This window comes from Staurois parvus, unplaced genomic scaffold (genome assembly GCF_062004578.1).
Source record: "Staurois parvus isolate SC_StPar_1 unplaced genomic scaffold, SC_StPar_1.0 ptg001461l, whole genome shotgun sequence".
NCBI classification, from domain to species: Eukaryota; Metazoa; Chordata; class Amphibia; order Anura; family Ranidae; genus Staurois; species Staurois parvus.
In genome coordinates, this window is record NW_028319257.1 from 266,804 (window position 1) to 290,226 (window position 23,423).

General features: G+C 49.4%; 1 protein-coding gene and 1 pseudogene across 1 annotated transcript in view; both read left to right on the forward strand.

Annotated features, from left to right (window-relative positions):
* The first annotated feature begins 1,423 nt into the window (after nucleotides 1–1,423).
* On the forward strand, nucleotides 1,424–1,585 carry LOC149435857 (U2 spliceosomal RNA; annotated as a pseudogene).
* Nucleotides 1,586–8,496: 6,911 nt separating this feature from the next.
* WTIP (WT1 interacting protein) overlaps nucleotides 8,497–23,423 on the forward strand; it is a 60,267-nt gene continuing 45,340 nt past the window's right edge. The window contains exon 1 of the mRNA XM_089662367.1: nucleotides 8,497–9,647. Coding sequence (XP_089518493.1) covers nucleotides 8,630–9,647 — 1,018 coding nt within the window. The 5' untranslated portion in view covers nucleotides 8,497–8,629. The remainder of the gene's footprint in view (nucleotides 9,648–23,423) is intronic.

Genomic DNA, 23,423 nt, shown 5'->3' on the forward strand with positions numbered 1-23,423 from the left:
TTTCACATGACTGTTATATTGACTGTTATATGCCTTTAAATGTTTTCAGTGTTTTGTCTCTGCTCCTCCCTTTCCTTTAGTTTAGCTCAGGGGTCTGCAACCTTTAAGACATAAAGAGCCACTTGGACCCATTTCCGAGAGGGAAAAAAAGACTGGGAGCCGCAAAACCATTGCAACATTTAAAACAAATCCGACACTGCATATATTGCAAAAAACGCTCTGGTCATGAAGGGGGTTTAAGGGCCCAGTAAGCAAAGGGTTAATCAGGGCCACAGTGTATAGTCATAATCACAATCATAGCCTTAGGTCAGTGGTGGGCAACCTTTTTTTTCGACTGAGCCAAATCTCGCCAAAACCACGATTGAAATTTATTTTGAGAGAAACATTTTTAAAACTGAAAATACATCCCCCATATAGTAATTCATCCCCCATATAGTAATTCATCCCCCATAGTAATTCATCCCCCCTATAGTAATTCATCCCCCATATAGTAATTCATCCCCCGTAGTAATTCATCCCCCATAGTAATTCCTCCCCCCTATAGTAATTCATCCACCCTATAGTAATTCATCCCCCCTATAGTAATTCATCCCCCCTATAGTAATTCATCCCCCATAGTAATTCATCCCATTTAGTAATTCATCCCTCATATAGTAATTCATCTCCCCTGTAGTAATTCATCCCCCCTGTAGTAATTCATCCCCCCTGTAGTAATTCATCCCCCGTAGTAATTCATCCCCCCTATAGTAATTCATCCCCCCTATAGTAATTCATCCCCCATAGTAATTCATTCCCCATATTGTGTGAATTCACTTACCTTTGCTCCGCGCGTTCCTCTCGCTGGGTTCCCGCGCCGTTCTGGTCTTCAGGGCGGACTGTGAGAGGAGAGGAGTTCGTCACGCTGCCCCGCCTACATCCTGACAGCCAATGTTTGCCAGCGGGCGCCCGGCACACAGAAGATCTACATTAAAAGAGCCGCGGCTTGCCGACCCTATTGCCTGTCACCTGGTGGGCAGTGTGCTCCGGAGCCGCAGGAAAGGTGAAAAAGAGCCGCATGCGGCTCCGGAGCCGCGGGTTGCCGACACCCGGTTTAGCTAATGTAGCATAGATAGCCCTCCCCCCTTCCCAGAGATGCATTGCAGCAGCCTCATGGCAGGAAGCAGAAACAGCATGTTCTTTCGACCTATCGAATGTTTATTGTAAGATTCTTTCAGTTTATGGAATAAACTTCACAAGATCTGCAAGATAGCATTCTGATTGAGTCACTGACTGTGGACCCCAACTGAGGTTGAAGTTATTGCTATCTCATCACAACTGTAAGTTACAGAAATCACACTATCAATGCTTAGATTGGACACACAGAACCGGTACATTCCTAACACTTAATTCTCCTTTGCCCCGCAACCCTCCATTGTGAACATGTCCATCTTCTTGGCCTTTTGGCTAAGATCAAGTGTAGTATCTGTTCTTATCAGTGTCCAGCAGGGGTGCTCCATGGTCATTCTAGCTTTGCAGGGATGACTGGTTGTATAGTACCCCTGCTGGTATGATGGGGGTCCTGATGGTTAATACGGGGGGAACAGAAACCGTGGTGCCCATAGAGAGTTGGGGCCCCTTTGGAATGCCAGAGGGGCCCAGTACCTCCTGATTTGAGCGGATCTACCTTGTCTGGCCAGGGGCCGGGAAGGCAGAAAGTCCGCAAACCAGTGCCCCCTGAGTGGTCGCCTCAGGGATGCTCTTAGTAGCACTTGGGTGTGGGACCCCAAGGCGTGAAAAGGCACATGGTCACTGTGTTCAAACACTTTTTCTGCACAGCGCCCTCAGGACCAGGCCTTCTGGCTAAGTTCGGGGCAATTTTTGCTACAGGCCTCAGGGCCTGGTCTGTGCACATTTGGCACGACCACTTTTTATTTATTATTTCTCCCACTGTTTGTCACTTTCACTCTTATGTGTGTGTTTTATTTCCTCACAGGATGGAGGGTGTGGGTCCTCGGGCCTGCCCTGAAGTCTAGGGGGAGGATGTGTGGCCCTTTGGTTCCTTCCTCCCCTGTTCCTAGGGGGTTTTCTCTTCGGGAGAACCCCCTGACCAAGTGCTGAGTGGCTGGCTTCGGCTGGCCACAAGGAACGGTGGTCCACCAGGCCTTTTGGCTAGGTGGACCAAATGGGAACCTTGTCCCTGTCAGGAGCTTCGTGCCCCGGGGGATCAGGGTAGAGGTCCATCCTCTTCGGGGGAAAGACAAAGCACACCCCTAAGTGCACTTTTTTGTGTGGTGTTTCGCACTTGCACGTTTTTTGTGAACACTTACGGGTTTTTCGTTTTTCACATGTTCGCGGACTTAAAAAAAAAAAAAGTGGATTATATAAACCAAAGATCCAGAATGGGCCTCTTATTAGTATGTATGGAAAAAAAACCTTTTGTGCAAATCTTTGCAAAAAAACAGGCAAGTGTCTCACTTTTGTATGCCCTTTAATAGGGAATGCCTCCTTGGCGAATCCCTGGGCAACGTTGTTAACCACTTTTGGCTCTAAAGCATTTTTATTTAGGTTTTTGAACACATGTAAAAAATCCGCTTTTGAATTTTTGGACATAAAATAACTTAAACCCCACAGAACATTTTATATTTTCTGACAGCTGGGGCCCTAAAGAATAAAAAGATAGCGGTTGCAATTTTTTTGTCACATGATATTTCTGCAACTACTTATCAAACGCATCATTTCAGAAAAAAAAATAACACAATGAATTTTAATGTAAACACACAATAGAATATCATTTTTTTTCTTGTAAACTATAAACCCATAGTCTCCAAACTGCGGCCCTGCGGACAGATGCAGCACTTTGCCTGCCTTTACCTTGAGCCTCTGACTGATGAAGCACTATTCTGCCAACAACGGGGGCGCCATTTCTCCTGGTGACGCCAACAACGGGGGCGCCATTTCTCCTGGCAATACCAACAACGGGGGCGCCATTTCTACTGGCGACACCCCCAATGGGGGTGCCATTTCTCCTGGCAACACCACCAATGGGGGCGCCATTTCTCCTGGCGACACCAACAACTGGGGCGCCATTTCTCCAGCCGACACCAACAGTGGGGCGCCATTTCTCCTGGCGACACCAACAACGGGGGCGCCATTTCTCCTGGCGACACCACCAACGGGGGCGCCATTTCTCCTGGCGACACCACAAATGGGGGCGCCATTTCTCCTGGCGACACCACCAACGGGGGCGCCATTTCTCCTGGCGACACCACCAACGGGGGCGCCATTTCTCCTGGCGACACCACCAACGGGGGCACCATTTCTCCAGCTGACACCAACAGTGGGGCGCCATTTCTCCTGGCGACACCAACAGTGGGGCACTATTCCTACCAATAATACCAAATGTGGCGATATTTAAGCCCACTGATGCCAGGAAACTTTTCACTGCTGCTGGCCCCAGTCCAGACCCCCCAAACATCTGAAGGACAATAAACTAGCCCTTTGGAAAGTTTAGAGACCCCTGCTATAAAAGATTGGGTTGGTTTGAGTAAATGGATACCAAACATGTCAAGTCTTGATAATTGTGTGTGTCCGTAATGTCATGAAAGACTGTGGTACCCGAAAATCTCCATAGGCAAAGATGTAAAATCCTTTATGGATCGTTGGTTTAGAAGTGACTGTGAGCTATGCGGCTAGAATGATCTAAATCTAATACCTCATGTGTGGCGCAACCGCGGTTTACATACATGTGCACACCCTGTGCTGTGGTTGCATTTGTGGATGTGTGCAGGGAAAAGGGGGTTATGTATTTTTTTTTGGTGTTTTTTTTTTTTTAAACTTTATTGCTATCACAAGTGTTGACAAACCCCCACGTGATAGCACTGGGTACTCTTTATGGAGGCATTAAGCCCCCGGTCACACCTCTGCAATTTCAGGTGCGAGTTGGGAATTGAAATCGCATCTAATGAATGTCAGTGTCTTAACGTGCGATTTGCTGCAGCGCAATTTCTAAAGTTGCATTACTTTTTCTGCAGTTTTGCTGTAACTTTTTTAAATACATAGAATGTAATAGAAATTGCAAGAAGTTTGTTGAAAATCTTCACAAGTAGCAATAAAGTCTTTAGAAATTGCACCTGAAATCATGCTGAAATTGCACACAAATCGCGTGATTTTGCATCGCAGTGGTGTGACTGGTGACTAAGGGTCTTATAGACCTTAGTCTATGACAGCCTTTCTCAACCAGGGTGCTGTGACGTTCCTTCTGGGGTGCCCTGGCAAAATGTCTAAAAATTGCCCAAAACCTGTATACAATCCATCAGGGGGAACATGCCTGTCTTTTAGTTACACAAAGCCACAGGTTTTCATTGTGCAGCACTGCGACCTAGCCGCCAGCATCCTGACAACCAATGAAATCATCAGTTGATAAGAAGGATATCAGCTGCCTGCACAGCATCTTAGTTTGCCCCGCCCCTGCCCCTTTCTATCAGTGCTGGGGTCACATTAGCTCAGTGATGGATAAAAACTGAGGGAGAAGTGAAACAATGGCATACTAGTCAGTACCAGTGTGCAAAAGAGTATTTGTTTTGGAAGAATAAACCGTCTCTAATGTTGGGTGTCCTACATGTGTGGATGGTGCTGCGTTACATAAAACTACTAAAATAGTTTTTAACATTTTAGAATGGGGTGCCTCAAGACAGTCCACAATTTTAAAGGGTGCCTTGTCTAAAGAAAAAAAAAAAAAAAGGTTGAGGAACACTGGCCTATGATGTGGATGACAATCTTCTGAGGGAGGTAGGTGGGCAGGGTCAGGCAGAAGGGAGGAGCTTGAAAACAGAGGAGGGATTGTTATCCTGGTGAGTTAGCTTTGTGCATTGAGCCACTTCGCTCAGCACCATGGAAAGGTTTTTATAAATCTGTACATGAAATCATTCATAAATTGTATGCAACGTTCAGGCTTTCCATACGTTGCAAGGTGGTGTTTGTAAATTGGCCGCTAGATGGCACTGTGCGCCTGCACGTCCATTACACATGGAGGCTGGGGTGTTTGGAATTCGCAGACAAAACTTTTTGTTTTGTATTTGGGGGGGGGGGGGGGGGCTACACCCCCTGCCAGGCTCTCAATCTGAACCTTGTGTATGGGTTGTACAGTACAGCGCGCGGCCTCCTCAGTACAGTGTATGGGGTGCACAGTACGGCGCGCGGCCCCCTCAGTACGGTGTACAGTACGGCACCCTCGGTACGGTGCGTGGGGCATACAGTACAGCACGCGGCCCCCTCAGTGCAGTGTACAGTACAGCGTGCGGCCCCCTCAGTGCAGTGTACAGTACAGCGTGCGGCCCCCTTGATAGGGTGTATGGGGCGCATAGTACAGCGTGCTCCCCCTCGGTATGGTGTGAATAGTACAGCGTGTAGCCTCCTCGGTACGGTGTATGGGGTGTACAGTACAGTGCATGGCCCCCTCAGTAGGTTGTATGGGGTGTACAGTGTGCGGCTCCCTCGGTAGGGTGTACAGTGCATGGCCCCCTCGGTGTACAGTACGGCACACGGTCCCCTCAGTACAGTGTATTCGGTGTACAGTACAGCATGCAGCCCCCTCAGTAGGGCGTATGGGGTGTACAGTACAGCGCGCGGCCCCCTCAGTGGGGTTTACAGTACAGCGAGCGGCCCCCTCAGTGGGGTGTACAGCGCACAGCCCGCTCGGTGCAGTGTATGGGGTGCACAGTATGGCACATGGCCCCCTCGGTACGGTGCGTGGGGTGTACAGTACAGCATGCGGCCCCCTCGGTACGGTGCGTGGGGTGTACAGTACAGCATGCGGCCCCCTCAGTACGGTGTACAGTACAGCGTGCAGCCCCCTCGATAGGGCGCATAGTACAGTGCATGGCCCCCTCAGTAGGTTGTATGGGGTGTACAGTGCGCGGCTCTCTCGGTAGGGTCTACAGTGCACAGCCCCCTCAGGGTGTACAGTACGGCACACGGCCCCCTCAGGGTGTACAGTATGGCACACGGCCCCCTCAGTACAGTGTATATGGTGTACAGTACAGCGTTCAGCCCCCTCAGGGCGTATGGGGTGTACAGTACAGCGCGCGGCCCCCTCAGTGGGGTGTACAGTACAGCGCTCGGTGCGTTGTATGGGGTGCACAGTACAGTACGTGGCCCTCAGTACGGTGTATGGGGTGTACAGTACAGAGCATGGCCCCTAAGTAGGGTGTACGGGGTGTACAGTACAGCATGCATCCCCCTCAGTAGGGTTTACAGTACAGCACAAGGCCACCTCAGTACGGTGTATGGGGTGCACAGTGCAGAGCATGGGCCCCTAAGTAGGGTGTACAGTACAGCGCATGGCCCCCTCAGTAGTGTGTACGGGGTGCACAGTACAGAGCGCGGCCCCCTCAGTACAGTGTATGGGGTGTACAGTACAGCGTGCAGCCCCGTTGGTACGATGTATGGGGGTGTGCAGTACAGCGCGTTGCCCCCTCAGTACAGTGTCTGCTGTACAGTACAGCACACGGCCCTCTCGGTAGGGTGCATGGGGTGCACAGTACAGCGCGCGGCCCTCTCGGTAGGGTGCATGGGGTGCACAGTACAGCGCGCGGCCCTCTCGGTAGGGTGCATGGGGTGTACAGTACAGCGTGCGCCCCCCTCAATGAGGTTTACAGTACAGCGAGCGGCCCCCTCGGTACGGTGTATGGGGTGCGCAGTACAGTGGGCGGCCCCCTTGGTAGAATGTACAGTACAGTGCGCTGCCCCCTCAGTAGGGTGCGTGGGGTTAATGTACAGTGTGCGGCTCCCTCCCTCAGTATGGTATATGGGGTGAACAGTACAGCATGCAGCCCCCTCAATAGGGTGTATGGGGTGCACAGTACAGCACGCTCCCCCCTCAGTATGGTGTGGACAGTACAGTGCATGGCCCCCTCAGTCCGGTGTATACAGTACGGCGCGCAGCCCCCTCAATAGGGTGTATGGGGTGCACAGTACGGCGCACGGCCCCCTCAGTACGGTGTATGGGGTGCACAGTACGGCGCGCGGCCCCCTCATTAGGGTGTATGGGGTGCACAGTACGGCGCGCGGCCCCCTCATTAGGGTGTATGGGGTGCACAGTACGGCGCGCAGCCCTCAATAGGGTGTACAGTACAGCTTGCGACCACCTCAATAGGGTGTATGGGGTGCACAGTACGGCGCGCGGCCCCCTCAGTACAGTGTATGGGGTGCACAGTACAGCTCGCGACCACCTCAATAGTGTGTATGGGGTGTGCAGTACGGCGCGCGGCCCCTCAGTAGGGTGTATGGGGTGTACAGTACGGCGCGCGGCCCCCTCAATAGGGTGTATGGGGTGTACAGTACAGCTCGCGACCACCTCAATAGGGTGTATGGGGTGCACAGTACGGCGCGCAGCCCCCTCAATAGGGTGTATGGGGTGCACAGTACAGCGCAAGGCCCCCTCAGTACGGTGTACGGGGTGCACAGTATGGTGCGCGGCCCCCTCATTAGGGTGCACAGTACGGCGCACGGCCCCCTCAGTAGGGTGTATGGGGTGCACAGTACGGCGCGCGGCCCCCTCAATAGGGTGTATGGGGTGCACAGTACGGCGCGCGGCCCCCTCATTAGGGTGTATGGGGTGCACAGTACGGCGCGCAGCCCTCAATAGGGTGTACAGTACAGCTTGCGACCACCTCAATAGTGTGTATGGGGTGCGCAGTACGGCGCGCGGCCCCTCAGTAGGGTGTATGGGGTGCGCAGTACGGCGCGCGGTCCCTCAGTAGGGTGTATGGGGTGTACAGTACGGCGCGCGGCCCCCTCAATAGGGTGTATGGGGTGTACAGTACAGCTCGCGACCACCTCAATAGGGTGTATGGGGTGCACAGTACGGCGGCAGCCGCCTCAGTACGGTATACGGGGTATACAGTCAGCTGCCCCCCTCAGTGGAATGTAGTCCCGGTTTGCGGTGAGGGGCGGAGCTTCCACTGAGGTGAGCGGTTTCCCGCGGGGCGGTGTATCTTTCAGAGAGGGCGGAGCGGTCCTGACAGTGTCGCTTTAGGGAGAGGGGCGGAGTTTTGTCAGCGGCGCACGGTGCTCCTCTTTCTCTCTCCAGGAGGTGGAGTAATTCGGCATTGGGCGGTGCTCTTTGCGCTCTATTTTTTTGAGGGGGCGGTACCTTTACGCTCTCTCTCTCATGGCGGCGGAGTTTCCTGTGGCTGGCGGTGCTCTTTAAAGCCTTCTTAGGGGGCGGATAATTTCCAGCGGTGGGCAGTGCTATTTAAATCCTCCTTTCTAAGGGGGCGGAGAGATTTCAGCGTTGGGCGGCACCTTCTCGCTTTCTCTCTCATGGGGCGGATTGGTTCCTGCAGTGGGCGGTGCGCCTTAGATCATCTTTTCTTAGGGGGCGGAGTGATCCCAGCGTTGGGCGGTATTCCGTCTTTTTCTCTCTTTTTAGGGGGCGGAGTGATCCTGGCGGTGGATAGTATCCTCTTTTTCTCTCGGGGGCGGTATATTCACGCGTTCTCTCTCTGAGGGGCGGAGTGATCCCGGCGGTGGGCGGTGACATTCCTCAGGGCCGCAGTGTTCCGTGTTCTTCCGCACATTCCTCCGGCCGGGGAAGGCGGGAAGTAGTGCGGGGGCCCCCGGCCGCCTGTGTCGGTGTTGTCCGCTCTCCATGGATCGGTTCTCGGAAGAGCTGAGCCTGCAGGCCGGCCGGTTGATGGAAGGTCTGTGCCTGGAGGAGTCGGGCTGCCAGTCTGAGGTGGCTTTGCCGTGTTACACGGGTGAGAGGGGAAAGCGGTACTCTGCGGAGCTGTACAGGGCCGGTTATGAGGGGGTCCCCCCAGGTCGGGGCCCCCTGTACCCATCCTCCTCCAGCAGCCCCCGTTCCAGCGTTAGCGCCCTGAGCCCGCGCTCCAGCCTGGTGGTCCCCGGTGGTCAGTACGAGGGTTCAGCGTTGAGCCCCCGCTCCAGCTACGCCAGCACGGCCAGCGACACCAGCAAGCACTCGAGCCCCCGGGCCAGTCTGACCGGCTACGACGGTGGTGGCTCCAAACCCAGCAGCAACCGCACCAGCGGCATCTCCATGGGCTACGACCAGCGGCACGCCAGCCCGCGCTCCAGCACCGCCAGCCAGTACTCCTGCACCACCAGCCCGCGTTCCAGCTACTCCGACCCGCGCTACGTGCCCATGGCGACGGCCAACCACGAGGCGGACGGAGCCCTGGTGAGCCCACGCTCCAGCGTCTGCCTCATGCAGGACGGCCGGGCGGCCACGCTGGGCTCCTGCAACCCGTCGGTGGCCAGCCCACGCTCCAGCATCTCTAGCCACAGCTCCCGGAGTTCCCGCAGCTCCCGGGGGTCCCTGGGGGCGTACGGCGACCTGCCAGTGCCCTCCCCCCGCTCGTCCATGCTGGGCCCCAGCGTACAGGAAGAGGATCCCGGAGGAGAGCCGTGCCACTATAGAGTCCTCGCCCAGTCCCCTCCGCGACACGACGAGCTCAGCAACTCATCGGGGGTCTCCTACAACTTCAGTGCCGTCAAGGGCTCCGCCACCCTCCACCGATTCAAGGTGCCATACCAGGTGACGCCGTCCAAGGAGAGCGGGCCGAGCCAGGCCGAGAAGAGGCTGGAGGCCCTCACCCTGGAGCTGGAGAAGGAGCTGGAGATGCACATGAAGAAGGAGTATTTCGGTGAGTGTCCTGATTACTAACCCGGCTTGTCTGGCCAATCCAGAGAACGTCCTGGAGGTGTCCCGCATCACCTATTCATCCAGATTCTACAAACGTACAACCAGCTGGATTGGCCAGATTTGCCAAATTTTCCCCCCCTCATTCATGTGTCTGGCTGTAAATTCAGTGACTCCCCCAAAGTACCTTGGAGAGTCACCGACAGCCCAACAAATGAATGGGGGGAGTTGACCATTCGGCAAATCTGCCCAATCTGGTGTGCTGGAAGTATTTAGAATCTGCAGTTCCAGCAGTCCCAATTCTGTGTATTCACCAATACCCTCATTAACATGTCCCAGTGGTAAAGTTCAGCAAAATCCTCCAATCTGCTTAGCTCCGTCCATTCTCCAAGAAGGCAGATTTGCTGCATATTCACCGGATAACTCGTTCCCCTGGTTGGTGTGTCTGGTGGTGAATCCCACCAACATGCCAGGTCTGTGACAGTCTTATCCCGGTATTCCCGGACTGGACAGACTGATCTGCTGCCATGTTTTAGAAACTTCATATTTTCCCAAATGGTGTGCATGTGTGGCAGATGTGGTCTGCCCGGTGGATCCTCCATCCTGCCAGGAGGCAGTTGTTAACTAGCTGCAGCGTCGTCGGTTCCCCCAGTTCATGTGCCCGCTGGTGAGTTCCACAAATTGCCAATGTACCCGTTCTGCCAGGCCTTGCCAATTCGCCTGCATTCTCAGATTGGATCTGCTGCCACGTGTTCAGGTGAATGGGAAACTGCAGACTCTGAACTGTTTGCCCGTGTAGCAGATCTGGCAAACCCCCCATGTACCCATGTCTGTCCAAACTGAGGAGCCAGGCAGTGGCAGTTCTCTGAGTAGTCATCAGATTAGGCAGACTTGCTGGAGCGACGAGTTAAACGCTCCAGATCGTTGGGTCCGTCTCTTTGTGCCCGTTAGAGGAACTACAAGTGCCTGCACGCCACGGCAGCCTCCTCCTACCTCAGCAGATTGGAAATCCGGTTTACGGTTTATCTTTTATTGCAGATTTCCCATATGGTTTTGCGTCCTACGCGCAATTCATTAAACCTAGTCTCAATTTTTTTTAAGCTTTCTCTATAATCTGGCGCACTTATAGATTCCTGCCGGGTGCTCGGATTGTGACCCCCCCCCCCCCTTTCCCTGGGCAATAACTGGCATTCTGGGCACGCCGAGGACCCCTCTCCGGCTCGCAGGGGGTTAAGGCTTGGAGTAAGAGGCAGACAATGGCCGCTCTGTTCCTGTCTTGGCTGCTGCAATGTATATCTCCTGATTTAACCCCCAGCATGCTGAGTCTGCTGATGCAGGTGGGAGATGTGAGCCTCGGTGGTACAGGGCTGGTCACCTCAGAGCCACCATCACTTGAGCTGAAATTGTCCGATAGGGGGAGGGGTGGGTGACATGGGTCCATATGGTGGCATAAAGGGGTTACATTGTTCAGTGAGATTACTGCTGTCTTCTGCTTGTGTTGAGCCAACTTTATAAACTTCCTCACCTGTAACTGTAAAACAGACTGCTCGTCAATGGACTCTTGGCAGGCTGTGTGCGTGATTAGTCCCCTTCCCATGAATACCCATAAAAATGACCCACTTTATACCCCCAGCAATGAGATTGCCGGTAAATTTATCAAATAATGTGCTGTGTGTTGTCAGATTGGACCCCCCCCCCCCATCAGACTTTATTGTGAATTGGCTAACATTCCTGGGGTACGTCAAATATAACCCCAGCTCATGAAAAAATCGATACGTAGTTAAGGTTTGTGTGGGAGCCAGTGGTCATCAAGGAATCCATAATTATGCCCCCAATTGTGCTTTATATGTTGATATGTAGTTAGGGTTGGTGGGGGAGCCAGTTATCTTTGGGGATTTCCCCCCTTCCTTCCCCACTCTGCTTTATACATTTTTCAGGTTAGTCCTGGTGATCATTGTCTCATGTCCCCTCCATACTGGGTATACACTGCTGAAAAAAATAAAAGGAATACTTTTTAATCAGAGTATAGCATCAAGTCAATGAAACTCCTGGGATATTGATCTAATCAGTTAAGAGGGGGTTGTTAATCGGTTTCAGCTGCTTTGGTGTTAATGAAATTAACAGGCTCACTCGATGGGCAACAATGAGACGACCCCCCAAAACAGGGAAGGTTTTACAGGTGGAGACCACTGACATTTTTTTCCTTGCTCCATCTTTTCTGACTGTTTTTCCCTAGTTTTGCATTTGGCTAGGGTCAGTGTCACTAGGCGATACCTGGACCATACAGAGGTTGCACAGGCAGTACAACTCCTCCAGGATGGCACATCAATACATGCCATTGCCAGAAGGTTTGCTGTGTCTCCCAGCACAGTCTCAAGAGCATGGAGGAGATTCCAGGAGACAGGCAGTTACTCTAGGAGAGCTGGACAGAGCCGTAGAAAGCCTTAACCCATCAGCAGGACCGGTATCTGCTCCTTTGGGCAATTAGGAACAGGATGAGCCCTGCCAGAGCCCTACAAAATGACCTCCAGCAGGCCACTGGTGTGAATGTCTCTGATCAAACAATCAGAAACCAACTGCATGAGAGTGGCCTGAGGGCCTGATGTCCTCTAGTGGGCTCTGTGCTCACTGCCCGGCACAATAGAGCTCAATTGGCATTTGCCATTGAACACCAGAATTGGCAGATCCACCACTGACACCCTGTGTTTTTCACAGATGAGAGCAGGTTCACCCTGAGCTCATGTGACAGACGTGGACGGGTCTGGAGAAGCCGTGGAGAACGTTATGCTGCCTGTGGTGGGTCAGTGATGGTCTGGGGAGGCAAATCCATGGAGAGATGCACAGACCACTACAGGCTAGACAATGGCACCCTGACTGCCATTGAATCGGAATGACCCTGTGCTGGTGCAGGGGGTCCTGGGTTCCTCTTGGTGCACGAAAATACCCGGCCTCATGTGGAGAGAGTATTCAGGCAGTTCCTGGAGGATGAAGGAATTGATACCATTGAATGGCCCCCATGCTTGCCTGACCTAAATCTGAAAGAACAACTCTGGGATGTCATGTTTCGGTCCATCCGACACCACCAGGTTGCACCTCAGACTGTCCAGGAGCTCAGTGATGCCCTGGTCCAGATCTGGGAGGAAATACCCCAGGACACCATCCGTTGTCTCATTAGGAGCCTCCCGTAATGAAATTTCAGCAAAATGGACTAGCCTGTTGAACCATTTTTTCACTTTGATTTTTGGGGTGTCTTTGAATTCAGTCCTCTGTAGGTTGATAATTTTCATTTCCATCAAATGATGGGGCGTCCTTACGTTCCTAACACATTACCCAGTCCATACCAGTATAGATATCCAGCATGAGATTTTCCCCATTGAGATCTGATGTTTTCAAAGTGTTCCTTTCATTTTTTTTTGAGCAGTGTATTAATATACAGTTTAGGTTGGTCTGGGAGCCAGTGACCATCGTTGGGGGGGATACAGTCAGTGTTATCTGTGCTGGTACATTGATATGTCATTCAGGTTAGTCCTAGTGATCAGGGATATGGTGTTGGGCCTCCACTCCCACCCTTGTTGGATATACTATGTAGTTAAAGTTGGTTTGCACACCAGTAATTTCTGGTGTGCAGGTGATCCCATTGACCAGCCGCTATCATTTAGTAGAGCCATTGGGGATCTGCCCAAACCTGTCTGTATCGGCAGTTGAAGGTACTGGTCTGATTGGTGATATACCTGAGTTAATGAGCTTTCAATAACAAAAATGGATGGAACCAGCATGATGGAAAATGTTGGCTGTAAAATCTATGCCTTGGGGAAGGGGATACCAGCCACAGGCAAGGGTTATAGTAATTAGTAATGACCATCATTGTGAATTGTCTCCCCATGCCAATGAGTGACTGACAGACCTATTGCCACAACATCTCCCCCTCAGCCACACTGCCAGTAAGTGGTCAGTCTGACCCCCTCCCAACCAATTTGGCAATGAGTGGCCAGCCTGACCCCACCCCCCCCCAACCATCCTGCCAATGAGCAGCTGGCCTGAGACCTCTCCCTCCCGTCTTGCCAATGATTGACTGACCCTTTCTGCCTGCCCCCCCTTCCACCCAGGTCTTCTGCCAGTGAGTGGGCTGCTTGACCGAAAGACCACCACCTTTCTTCCCAGCAATTTTGGCAATGAGTGGCTGGCCTGACTGCTCTGACCATTCTGCAAAATGTGACTGGCATGACACCCCAGCAGTTTCTCAGCATTTATTTCCATCACATCAGTCCTGCCCTCAAGGAGCTTACAATCTAAGGTCCCTAGCTCACATTCATACATACACATACTAGGGCCAATTTAGTCATGAGTCTATTAACCTACCAGCGTGTCTTTGGAGTGGGAGGAATCCGAAGTACCCGGAGGAAACCCGCACAGGGAGAACATGCAAACTCCAAACTGGTAGTGTTATTGTTGAAATTTAAACCAACAACCACTTAGCCACTGTGCTGTCATAGCCCTCCGCCCCAAGTTAGGCCGCTTCCTGTATTCAGAGGGAGGTGTTGTATAGATATTTCCCAGCATGTTGAGCATTTTTTCAACATTCTTCTGTTAAGTTTATTTTGCTGGTGAAGAGACTGTGACCAGGTCTGAGCTGCACTTCCAAATTCTGCATACCCGATTAGTGCCCACGCTCTGTCCTCCAACTGCTGAGGAACAAGTACCAGCGTGCATTGTAGACTGGTGGGATGTCTTTGGGTCCTCTTGCAGTTGGAGGATGGATGCTTTTCAAAAAATAAATTTTATAACTCTTCTGTTTATTCTGATCATTTATTGTTACAAGCCTCATACTGGTCAGGTTGGGACAGAGAACATACAATAAAACCCGCCGAGCCGGTGTGTACAGTCCAACTCTCTGACCCACCAGCATGGAGAGTACCGTTATCAGTGTTAATGCCTAACTCCAGACCAAATGTTTTTTTTCTTCTGTCTGTGCTCTCACTACCTGTCCCTGTGACATCCATACAAGAAACAAAAGGAGTTTCCTGAGAGAGGAAGGCATGGACAGAAATAAAAATCCCATAATTTCCTTTTCTGACATGGTGGGAGTAAATCTCACTAACAGGGACACGGACAGAAAATAAAACCTTCCCAACTCCATCCACAACAGTGTTGGTTACAGTTGGGCTTTAAATGTCATTCCTTCATTGCTGGTATGTAGTGGGAGGGACTAAGTGGTTCCTTGCCAGGTCCTGCTAGATTTTATGCAGCCTGAGTCCCAGAATGCTAGCCACTCACTCATAGAAAAACAAGATCCCCTAGACATGAGACATGAACCCGCTGCCTTATATCTGTGGGTGTATTGCAAGCTGGCTGGGGGAGCAACCAACTGGAGAGATCATAAAACTAAGGAAATGTGACTGAATGAAGTGTCACAATAGTGGTCCCAAGCTCCACAGGAATATCTCCAGGGTCTACTGGAATGGTTCTAGACTCGAATGCTTTTTCTCCGTTATGGAATTCCAAGATAACAAACCAATGCGTGGTTGAAAATATTTTGCCTTTATCAGGACTTTGAGTGCTGTCTGGGATGGAGTGTAAAGAATGAAATGCTATGTTCTGGAGGATCTTCTCCTAAAAAGGTTTCAGCAGTTGTCTTTGCTCCACCTTGTACAGCATTCTGTGTCCTGGTGAAGGAAGTTTGAGACTTGAGCCCCAGCAAAATAGAGGTGAGGTCAGCAGAGGCACCCATGGTGTAAGAAGCAACTTTGGAGACTTCTCTGGAAAAGATATTTATTGCCAAGCAACAGTAAAACAAACCATTGACACATTTTGAGGCACTGTAATGGGCACTTTATCAGAACAGCTGTACAGAACGCTGACTGAAGGATGTGGACATAAAATGTGGACTCCTAAAAATACAATCCATTATAAATCAATTGAAATGTGACTATAAATTATAATTAATGCAATTGTATTTTTTATGTCTATATTTTATATTCACGTCCTTTATTCAATGCGTTGTACACTTGTCCTGATAAAGTACCCATTACAGTGCCACAAAACGTGCTAATTGTCTATTACTGTTGCTTGACTCCAAAGCTGCTTTGTTCACCCATGGGTGCCTCTGCTCACCTCACCCCCATATTTTCTATTTATTTTTTTTTAAAGGGTTCAAGTTTTCCTCTTCATTATGTACCACAATCTAAACATTGCTAAATACTTAATTACCCAGAAAACACTAGCATGGAGTGCAGCCATCCATCAGCACTGCATGGAGACACACATTCTCCTCAAGCTGAATATAGGTTGCTCAACCCCCAGCTTCATGCAGACATGTACTCTCTTCCTACAGATCTCTCCCTTGGTGTTCCACCCCCTTCTTCTTCCTTTTTTTTTTCTTCTGACCATTTAGAAAATTCTCACATTCCCTGACAGATGGATGTTGTAGCCCCTGAAATTTGTTTTCTTATTACGTTCTGTGATGGAATAAGCACATTTGGACTCTAGAAGCACCAGGGCACTCTTGTTCATTCACAGGACTGTATCAGAAATGCCCAAAATAGGCAGTTTCACCTTTTTTAAGCAGAACTTTCTTAAAATTTCAGGGTCAAGTTATTTAATAGATCCCTCCCCAACCTTCATGCTAAGACCTTGTATATAAAAAACAAAAATGGTAAAAAATTGCCTAAAGTGGTTAACGCTTACATATACCCAGTGAAGTGACTGACCTCAGGTGATACAAAGATTAAACAAATCCTACATATGATGTTCCTATTTATCTGCAGTCTTCTATACATCCTTTCATAGCACTGAATTTATAAAGCTTGTCTGAGGATTCAGAAAAAAGGGGACAGAGAGCTGAAATTAAGCTCTGCAGAGCACAGTGGGGAGACCTTTAAATTTGATTGGAGGTAAGGGACCCCCCCCCCCTTTCACACAGGAACAGAGCTGAGGCAGTCAATCTGCGGGAGGTCCCTCCTCGTCACCATTTTTCTCTTGGTGTCAGGAAAAACTGGTTAGAAGTGACTTATGCTGATAGCAGAGACACAATGCAGCAGACAGAAATGACACTTTGTGCTCTTAATTGAAACAAGTACACACTATAGAGGGATATGCTTTGTTCATATTTCATGTCTAAGGTTTACGACCACTTTAAGGCAAAAATGGAAAACAAAAATACACCTTGGCTTCTGCCCAGTCACTGTTACATTGTAGATGCCGGGAACCAAGGGTCTGAAATCTCATGAGCATACACCTGAACACTGCACAGGGGCCCCTTCTAGTGATATTGCTGGTCCTTCGTTTTTCCAGCAACTTTTAAGCAAAAAGCCGACCTTACAATTTGTCAGCCTTAAGAGCTGTCGTATCAGAGCCATTGTACTCCTCTAACAAAAGAGCGCACTCTGCCAGCCCGGATTAGCGGTAACCCGAGAACCAGCATCTCTTATCCACATTTCTTCAGTTAAGTTAGGAAAACCTTCCTGGTCATTATTTGCTCCCCATCCCCCACTCCTTCTCTTTTCCAGTATAGCTACCCTTAAGCTGAGTTGTTGGGGCACTTCTCCATGTGTGCACCTGGAGGAGGTGGTCTTATCGTTCCGCTCCTACCAGCGGGAGAGTTTGGCGAATGTTTCCCACAGTTGTCCCGTGAATATTAAATAGATAACATTTTGGATAAAAGGTTTCCTCTCCTGGCAGTCCATGTCGGAAGATGGGGTGTCACTTGGATTGGGTGTCAGCCCTCTTTTTAGGGGTCAGGGTATCACAATGATCGGGTGTCCTAGTCATTAAGAGATAGAATGTCACCGTGAAATGCTTTTTCATTGAGCTTCTTAGACCCTACAGAATATTTGGGGAAAAATGCTGGTGGCATCAGGCGAATGTTGTCAGGAAGTAACGGTGTGTGTGGAGCTGTGCGTTGGAAGCCTCTCCTGAGATAGATGGATTTCTCTCTTATGTGCAGCTGATGGAAGATCCAGAGTGGGTATCCAACAACCTCTGATGTAGTCCTGTATTGTACATATAGGATGGGAGGACTTTTTTATTAACTTTATTTGGATTCTCCATGTTTTACACCATTGTAATCCAATCTGAAGTTGTCTTCTGTGCTGTGATTTGATCTGGTGGCAGTGGAGATCTTTAGATTAATGAAAAAATATTTTCACCCCTCACAAGCCCATTGTACCGGAAAGACAATGGATGTGGGCTCAGGATAGGTGTACATGAAGGCCCCAGACAAGAGAGAGGTGCATAGGAGAGCCCCCAGTACAGAAAAAAAGTACGTAATGGTCCCGGGCTCAGGAAAGGTATATGTAATGGCCCAAAAAGGTGTACATGATTTACCCTGGGCACAGGAAAGGGTTACGCAATGGCTCAGGGTTTAGGAAAGGTATATGTGATGGGGCCAGGCACAGGAAAGGTGTAGGCGATGGCCTTGGCTCGGGACAGGTGTACCCGATGGCCTCAGGTACAGGATAGATATACGCCATGATCTTGGTTACAGGAAATGTGTATGTGATGACTCTGGGTTTAGGAAAAGTATATGTGTTGGGGCTGGGCCCAGGAAAGGTGTAAGCAATGGCCCCATGCTTAGGATAGGTGTACATGATGGCTCCAGGCACAGGAAAGCTGCATAGGACAGCCCCAAGTACCGGAAAACTACATGCCATGCCCTTGGCTACAGAATAGGTTTATATCATGGCCCTAAGCTCAGGAAAGATGTACACGATGGTCTTGGACACAGGAAAGGTGTACTCAATGGGTCTGGGTTTAGGATAGGTGTATGTGATGCTCTGAAAAGGTTTATGTGATGGCCTCAGTCACAGAGAATGGTGTAGGGGATGGCCCCTGGTGCAGGAAAGGTTGAGGTTAAGCTAGCTCCATAGACACAACCACATCCAGTAAGTGTCCAGGTTCCTCGCACACCCCACAAGCTTTAATTGGTCGATTTTAAAATAAAGTGATTTTTGGGAAAACTGAAGGCCTGGCATTTCTTTTGTCCTGGGAATGGTTGCTGGTTCCCGCAGGGCGCTCTCACGTCTGGATGTGCGCACATTGGAAATATTTACGAAATTTCCAGAGAGGAGCGCAGGCCTGATCTCCGGACTGGGGAGGTTTTTCTCCCCCACCCCCCCAGAAGAATTCCTTTCAGCCAGCGAGCTGTTTGAGGTCATAGGACGAGCCGTGTCTACAATGGAGAATTCAGCTCACAAAGAGCACGTTCAGCCAGGCAAACACAATCGGTCCACATGAGCGCATTCCAGGCCGCTGTGGCCACCGCATTAACCCCTCCAAGGCTACGGGAGCTGCCTGTCCAGGAATCTGCAGACACCAGAATTGCTGAAATTCCAGGACCTTTTTTTTTTTTTTTTTTTCTTTCTCTTTCTTCTCTTGGTGAGGAGCAGACATGTAGCATCTTCCTATATGGGCCACTCTAGGGGAAAGGTGGCTGAGGGTTCGGCTATCATTCTGACCACAGAGTTATCTTGCTGCAAACTGGACTTTTGGGTTGACCATAGATGGACAGACCTCTCACAGATGACAAATGCTGGAGCACACCTGCCTGCTTGTGAACCTGTTGCAATCCTCCCAACCCCAGTTGTCTGAAGAAAAAAAAGGATCTGTGCCATTTTTTGCAAAGATTTTCCAGCACATTGGGTAAATTGCTTAGTGTAACCCTAGTATGAATTGTACATTCAACCTTTCTCAACCTTTTCAACAAGGAGGAACCTTTGAAATAACTTTCAGGTCTCGTGGAAACCCCTACTAAAAATGACTACATCTACAGCTCTTTATGCATTCATGTGATAATCAGTGGGAAGAATGCTCCGTACACTTGTGGTCATTGGCACGAATTATCCCCTTACAGATAACTAAAATGATCAGTGGTGTCAATGGGAACTTATTTGAGAGGCAGAAGTTGCTAATTTCTCTAGAAACTTCCTGGAGGAACCCTGGTTTAGAAACCCTGCATACACTGGTTGCCCCATACCCAGTCATCGCCAGCGATGACTTTTTATGGCCACTCAGTTGCACAGATCATAATTCTATAGGCTTGTCCCATTCTTCTCAACACTTGCTCAGTTGTCAGCATAATCTTAGGGAACAATAGTGTTGGCCAAAATTCCCCCATCCTGGAAGGAAGCATTTGATAAAGCTCCAGTTTAGATATCCTAGCATTATCATCTAGGGTGCTTTGTTTTTTATATATATATATATATATATATATATATATATATATATATATATATATATGTCAGTCCAAACAAACCTTGATATTTCAGTTATGGATGGATTGTATCGTATTGGTAAATCTCATTTACCCTTGCTGGAACTGGCAATGTAAATTAAATATCCCACAGGAAGGTGAGACTCCGACTCCATGAAGGCAGCTGTAGATGGGCAAGTCCTGGAAAATGTTCTCTGTGCCTCCTGAGAGATATAAGAACACGGGAAAGTGTCTCTGCCATACAGAGTGCTGCATTTTGTCACAGTCCTGAGTAGTCATCATTTGACTTTATTGGTAATGGTCAGATAGTTGGGGGTTCCTCAGACAAGCTCAGAGCACGTCGGTGGCCATTTTTTATCCTAAACGGGGCACTATGATGGGATTTGTGATGGAACTTACATGGGTTTTTCCTGCCATTTAAACTTTTTTGTTGCGGATTACCTATAGTGGCCAGTTCAGCTTGTCCAGATTTTCATTCCTTGCAACAAAGTGGCAAATCCAATTGCTTAATTATCTTCATATAGAAGTGACTTGCAGAAAAATTGAACTCCCACCCACACATCATATCATCCCATGAATAGTAGGTTCACTAACTCATGTAATGTCTTCTCGGTCCCAATGGTCATCTCCCTACATTTTACAGCTCATCTGTAAAGAGAAGATCAGTGTTAAATAATATCACATTACTATCATTGGCATTGCTCCTGCACACAATGGTCGACTAGTTTTGATTGCTGATGAACAGCAGGTTAAGTTGCTGCTCCCAAGCCCTGAGTCTAGTTGTCTATATGGAAGGTGGGTACAGGCTGACTAGAGCTCATTAGCGCCCCCCATATGTAACAAATAGAAGAGCCAGTCACGCTCAGATCAACTATCGCAAAGCTAATTTCTGAACAAGATCACAAAATGTTTTGCCCAGACTCCGCCATAAACTGATGCATTTCACCTGGAAAAGGCTTAGGTTAAAATGTGTCAGCTGAGGGTCTGGACAGACCTTTTGTTATCCTGTCTGAAACAAATCTTTGCTAGGACTAAACCCTTTCCAGGTGAAACGTGCCAGTGAGGAGGGTCTGGGGGGGACAGGACCTGTTGAGATCCTATCTAGAACAGTAAAGCTTTCCCAAGACCAAGTTCTTTGTGGGTGAAGCATTCCAAGGGTCTAGGAGAACCTTTTGAGATACTGTCTAGAACAATAAAGGTTAGCTAAGACTAAGCCCTTTCCAGTTGAAACGCATCAGCAAGGTGGGTCTGGGGGGGGGACCATTTGTGATCCCGTTTGGAACAATAAAGCTTTGCGAAGATGAAGCCCTTTCCTTGTGAAGCATGTCAGCTGAGATGGTTCTGAGAGGACCTTTACTAATTTTTTTTTTTCCGGAACAATAAAGGTTACCCTTTTCCAGATGAAATGTGTCAGTCTGGGTGGACCTTTTGTGATCTTGTTCTGAACAATAAAGCTTTGGTAAGAGTAAGCTCTTTCTAGGTGAAACATCAGTAAGGAGAGTCTGGGGGGCCTTTTGTGATCATGTCTGGAATAAATGCTTTCTTAAGGCTAAGTCCTTTCTGGTTGAGAAGGGTCTTGGAGAACCTTTTGAGATCTTGTCTAAAACAATAAAGGTTTGCTAAGACCAAGTTCTTTCCAGGTGAAACGTGTCAGTAGGGGAGGCTTGGGGGGACCTTATGTAATCCTGTCTGAAACAAAGCTTTTCCTAAGACTCAGTACTTTCTGGGTGAAGTATTTCAGATGAGAAAGGCCTTGGAGAACCTTTTGTGATCCTGTCTGGAATAAAGCTCTGCTAAGGCTAAGCCCATTCCAGATAAATTGCATTGGTGAGAGAGGTCTAGGGGGGAGGGGGTGTGTTTTGATTCTGTTCAAAACAAAGCTTTCCTAAAGACTAATGGATTGGGGGGTTCTATCTGGATTAATAAAGCTTTTCTAGGGCTTTTCAGGTAAAACACATTGGTTAAGAAGGTCTTGGTGGACCTTCTGTGATCCTGTCTGGGCAAGTCCTTTCCAGGTCAAATGTGTCAGTGGCTAGGGTGAACCGATTTTTGGTGGTGTTCAGAACAATGAAGCTTTGCTATTACTGATGTCAATAGAGTGGCTGGCTCTTCAGTCTGGATGGGATAAATAATCTTTTGGTTTGACTGTAATATGAATTGGGTTGGCTCAAGTTTGGAGCGCACTGTAGAGGTTCACTTTAGGCTCTCTTATTGTTCTGGAACTACAAGTTCCCTCATAGCCCCCGATGTTCTGACAATGGTTGGGCAGTGTTGGGCTCCATTGTATGTGGATACAAAGGGTCCAGGTTGGCTCCTCTGTACAGCAGACACTGGGCCTGCACTGTAATTACATATTTGTGCCTTAGCGGAAGCAGTTACCACCGGGCGCACACGATTCATGGTTTCGCCCCCCTCCTTCCCGGAGCCCGCCGTCTTTAATTCACAAGCCACAAAGCTTTATTTATTCTGCATAAAGCCGTCATTATGTCTCCCGTCTGGAGTCACAGGACTGAAATTAGACGAATTCTGCTCAGAATAAACATGGGGGAGCAGCCGACCTCCTGTCATGCCGCGACTTGTCCGCATAGCTGCCGGGGGCTTTGAAGCCGGCGTTCCACAGCGGACCTCAAACGTTCCGTCTCCGGGTTGTTGTCTTTGTGGAAAATTCTTTGCGTGCAATCTGGTACGGTGGCCCCTGCGGATTCTATAGGAGGCTGGAATACCCACCCAAACCCATGCTGCCAAAGCAGATGACATTATACGAATGCAGTACACACCTACCAATCTCTGCTCTGTGACTGCAATTTGTGTGGAGAAAAGCAATTAAAGTGGTTGTAAACCTCAGAAATGAAATATGAACAAAGCATATCCCTCTATAGTGTGTATTTGTCTCAGACCAGAGCACAGTGTAATTTCTGTCCGCTGCCTTTTCCTCTGATTTAAAGTGGCTGTAAAGGCTCAAGGTTTGTTTTATGCGTGAAGGTAAAAAACCTTCTGTGTGCAGCAGTTCTCCCAGCCCCCTCAGTACTTGCCTGAGTCTCATCGCGATCCAGCAGTGTGCACAACAGCCTCAGCTGTCCTGGGTCTCTGCCTCCTCATTGGCTGACAGGCAGCCAGTGAGGAGAGAGGGGGCAGGGTCAAGCCGCAGCATCGTGTGTCAATGGTGACCTGGAGCTGTGGGTGCCCCAATAGCAAGCTGCTTGCTGTGGGGGCACCCGACAGGAGCAAGGGGCCAGGAGAACCTGCGCTGGAAATGAAAAGAGGAGGATCCAGGCTGCTCTGTGCAAAACCACTGCACACAGCAGGTAAGTATAGCATGTTTGTATTTAAAAAAAAAAAAAAATCTTTTTGCAATTGCTTTAGGCATGAGCCACTTCTAAAAGATTTTCCTGACACCAAGAAATAATGGTGACATGGGAGGGCACAGTTTGACAGTCTCAGCACTGTTCCTGTGTGGAGATGGGTGTGTCCCTTCCCTCCAATCAGCTCTGAGCTCTCATCAGTGATGTACCTTCAGCTCTCCTCTCCCTGCTTTTCAGAGCTGAGAGATCCTGTGTACATTCTGCACTTTGA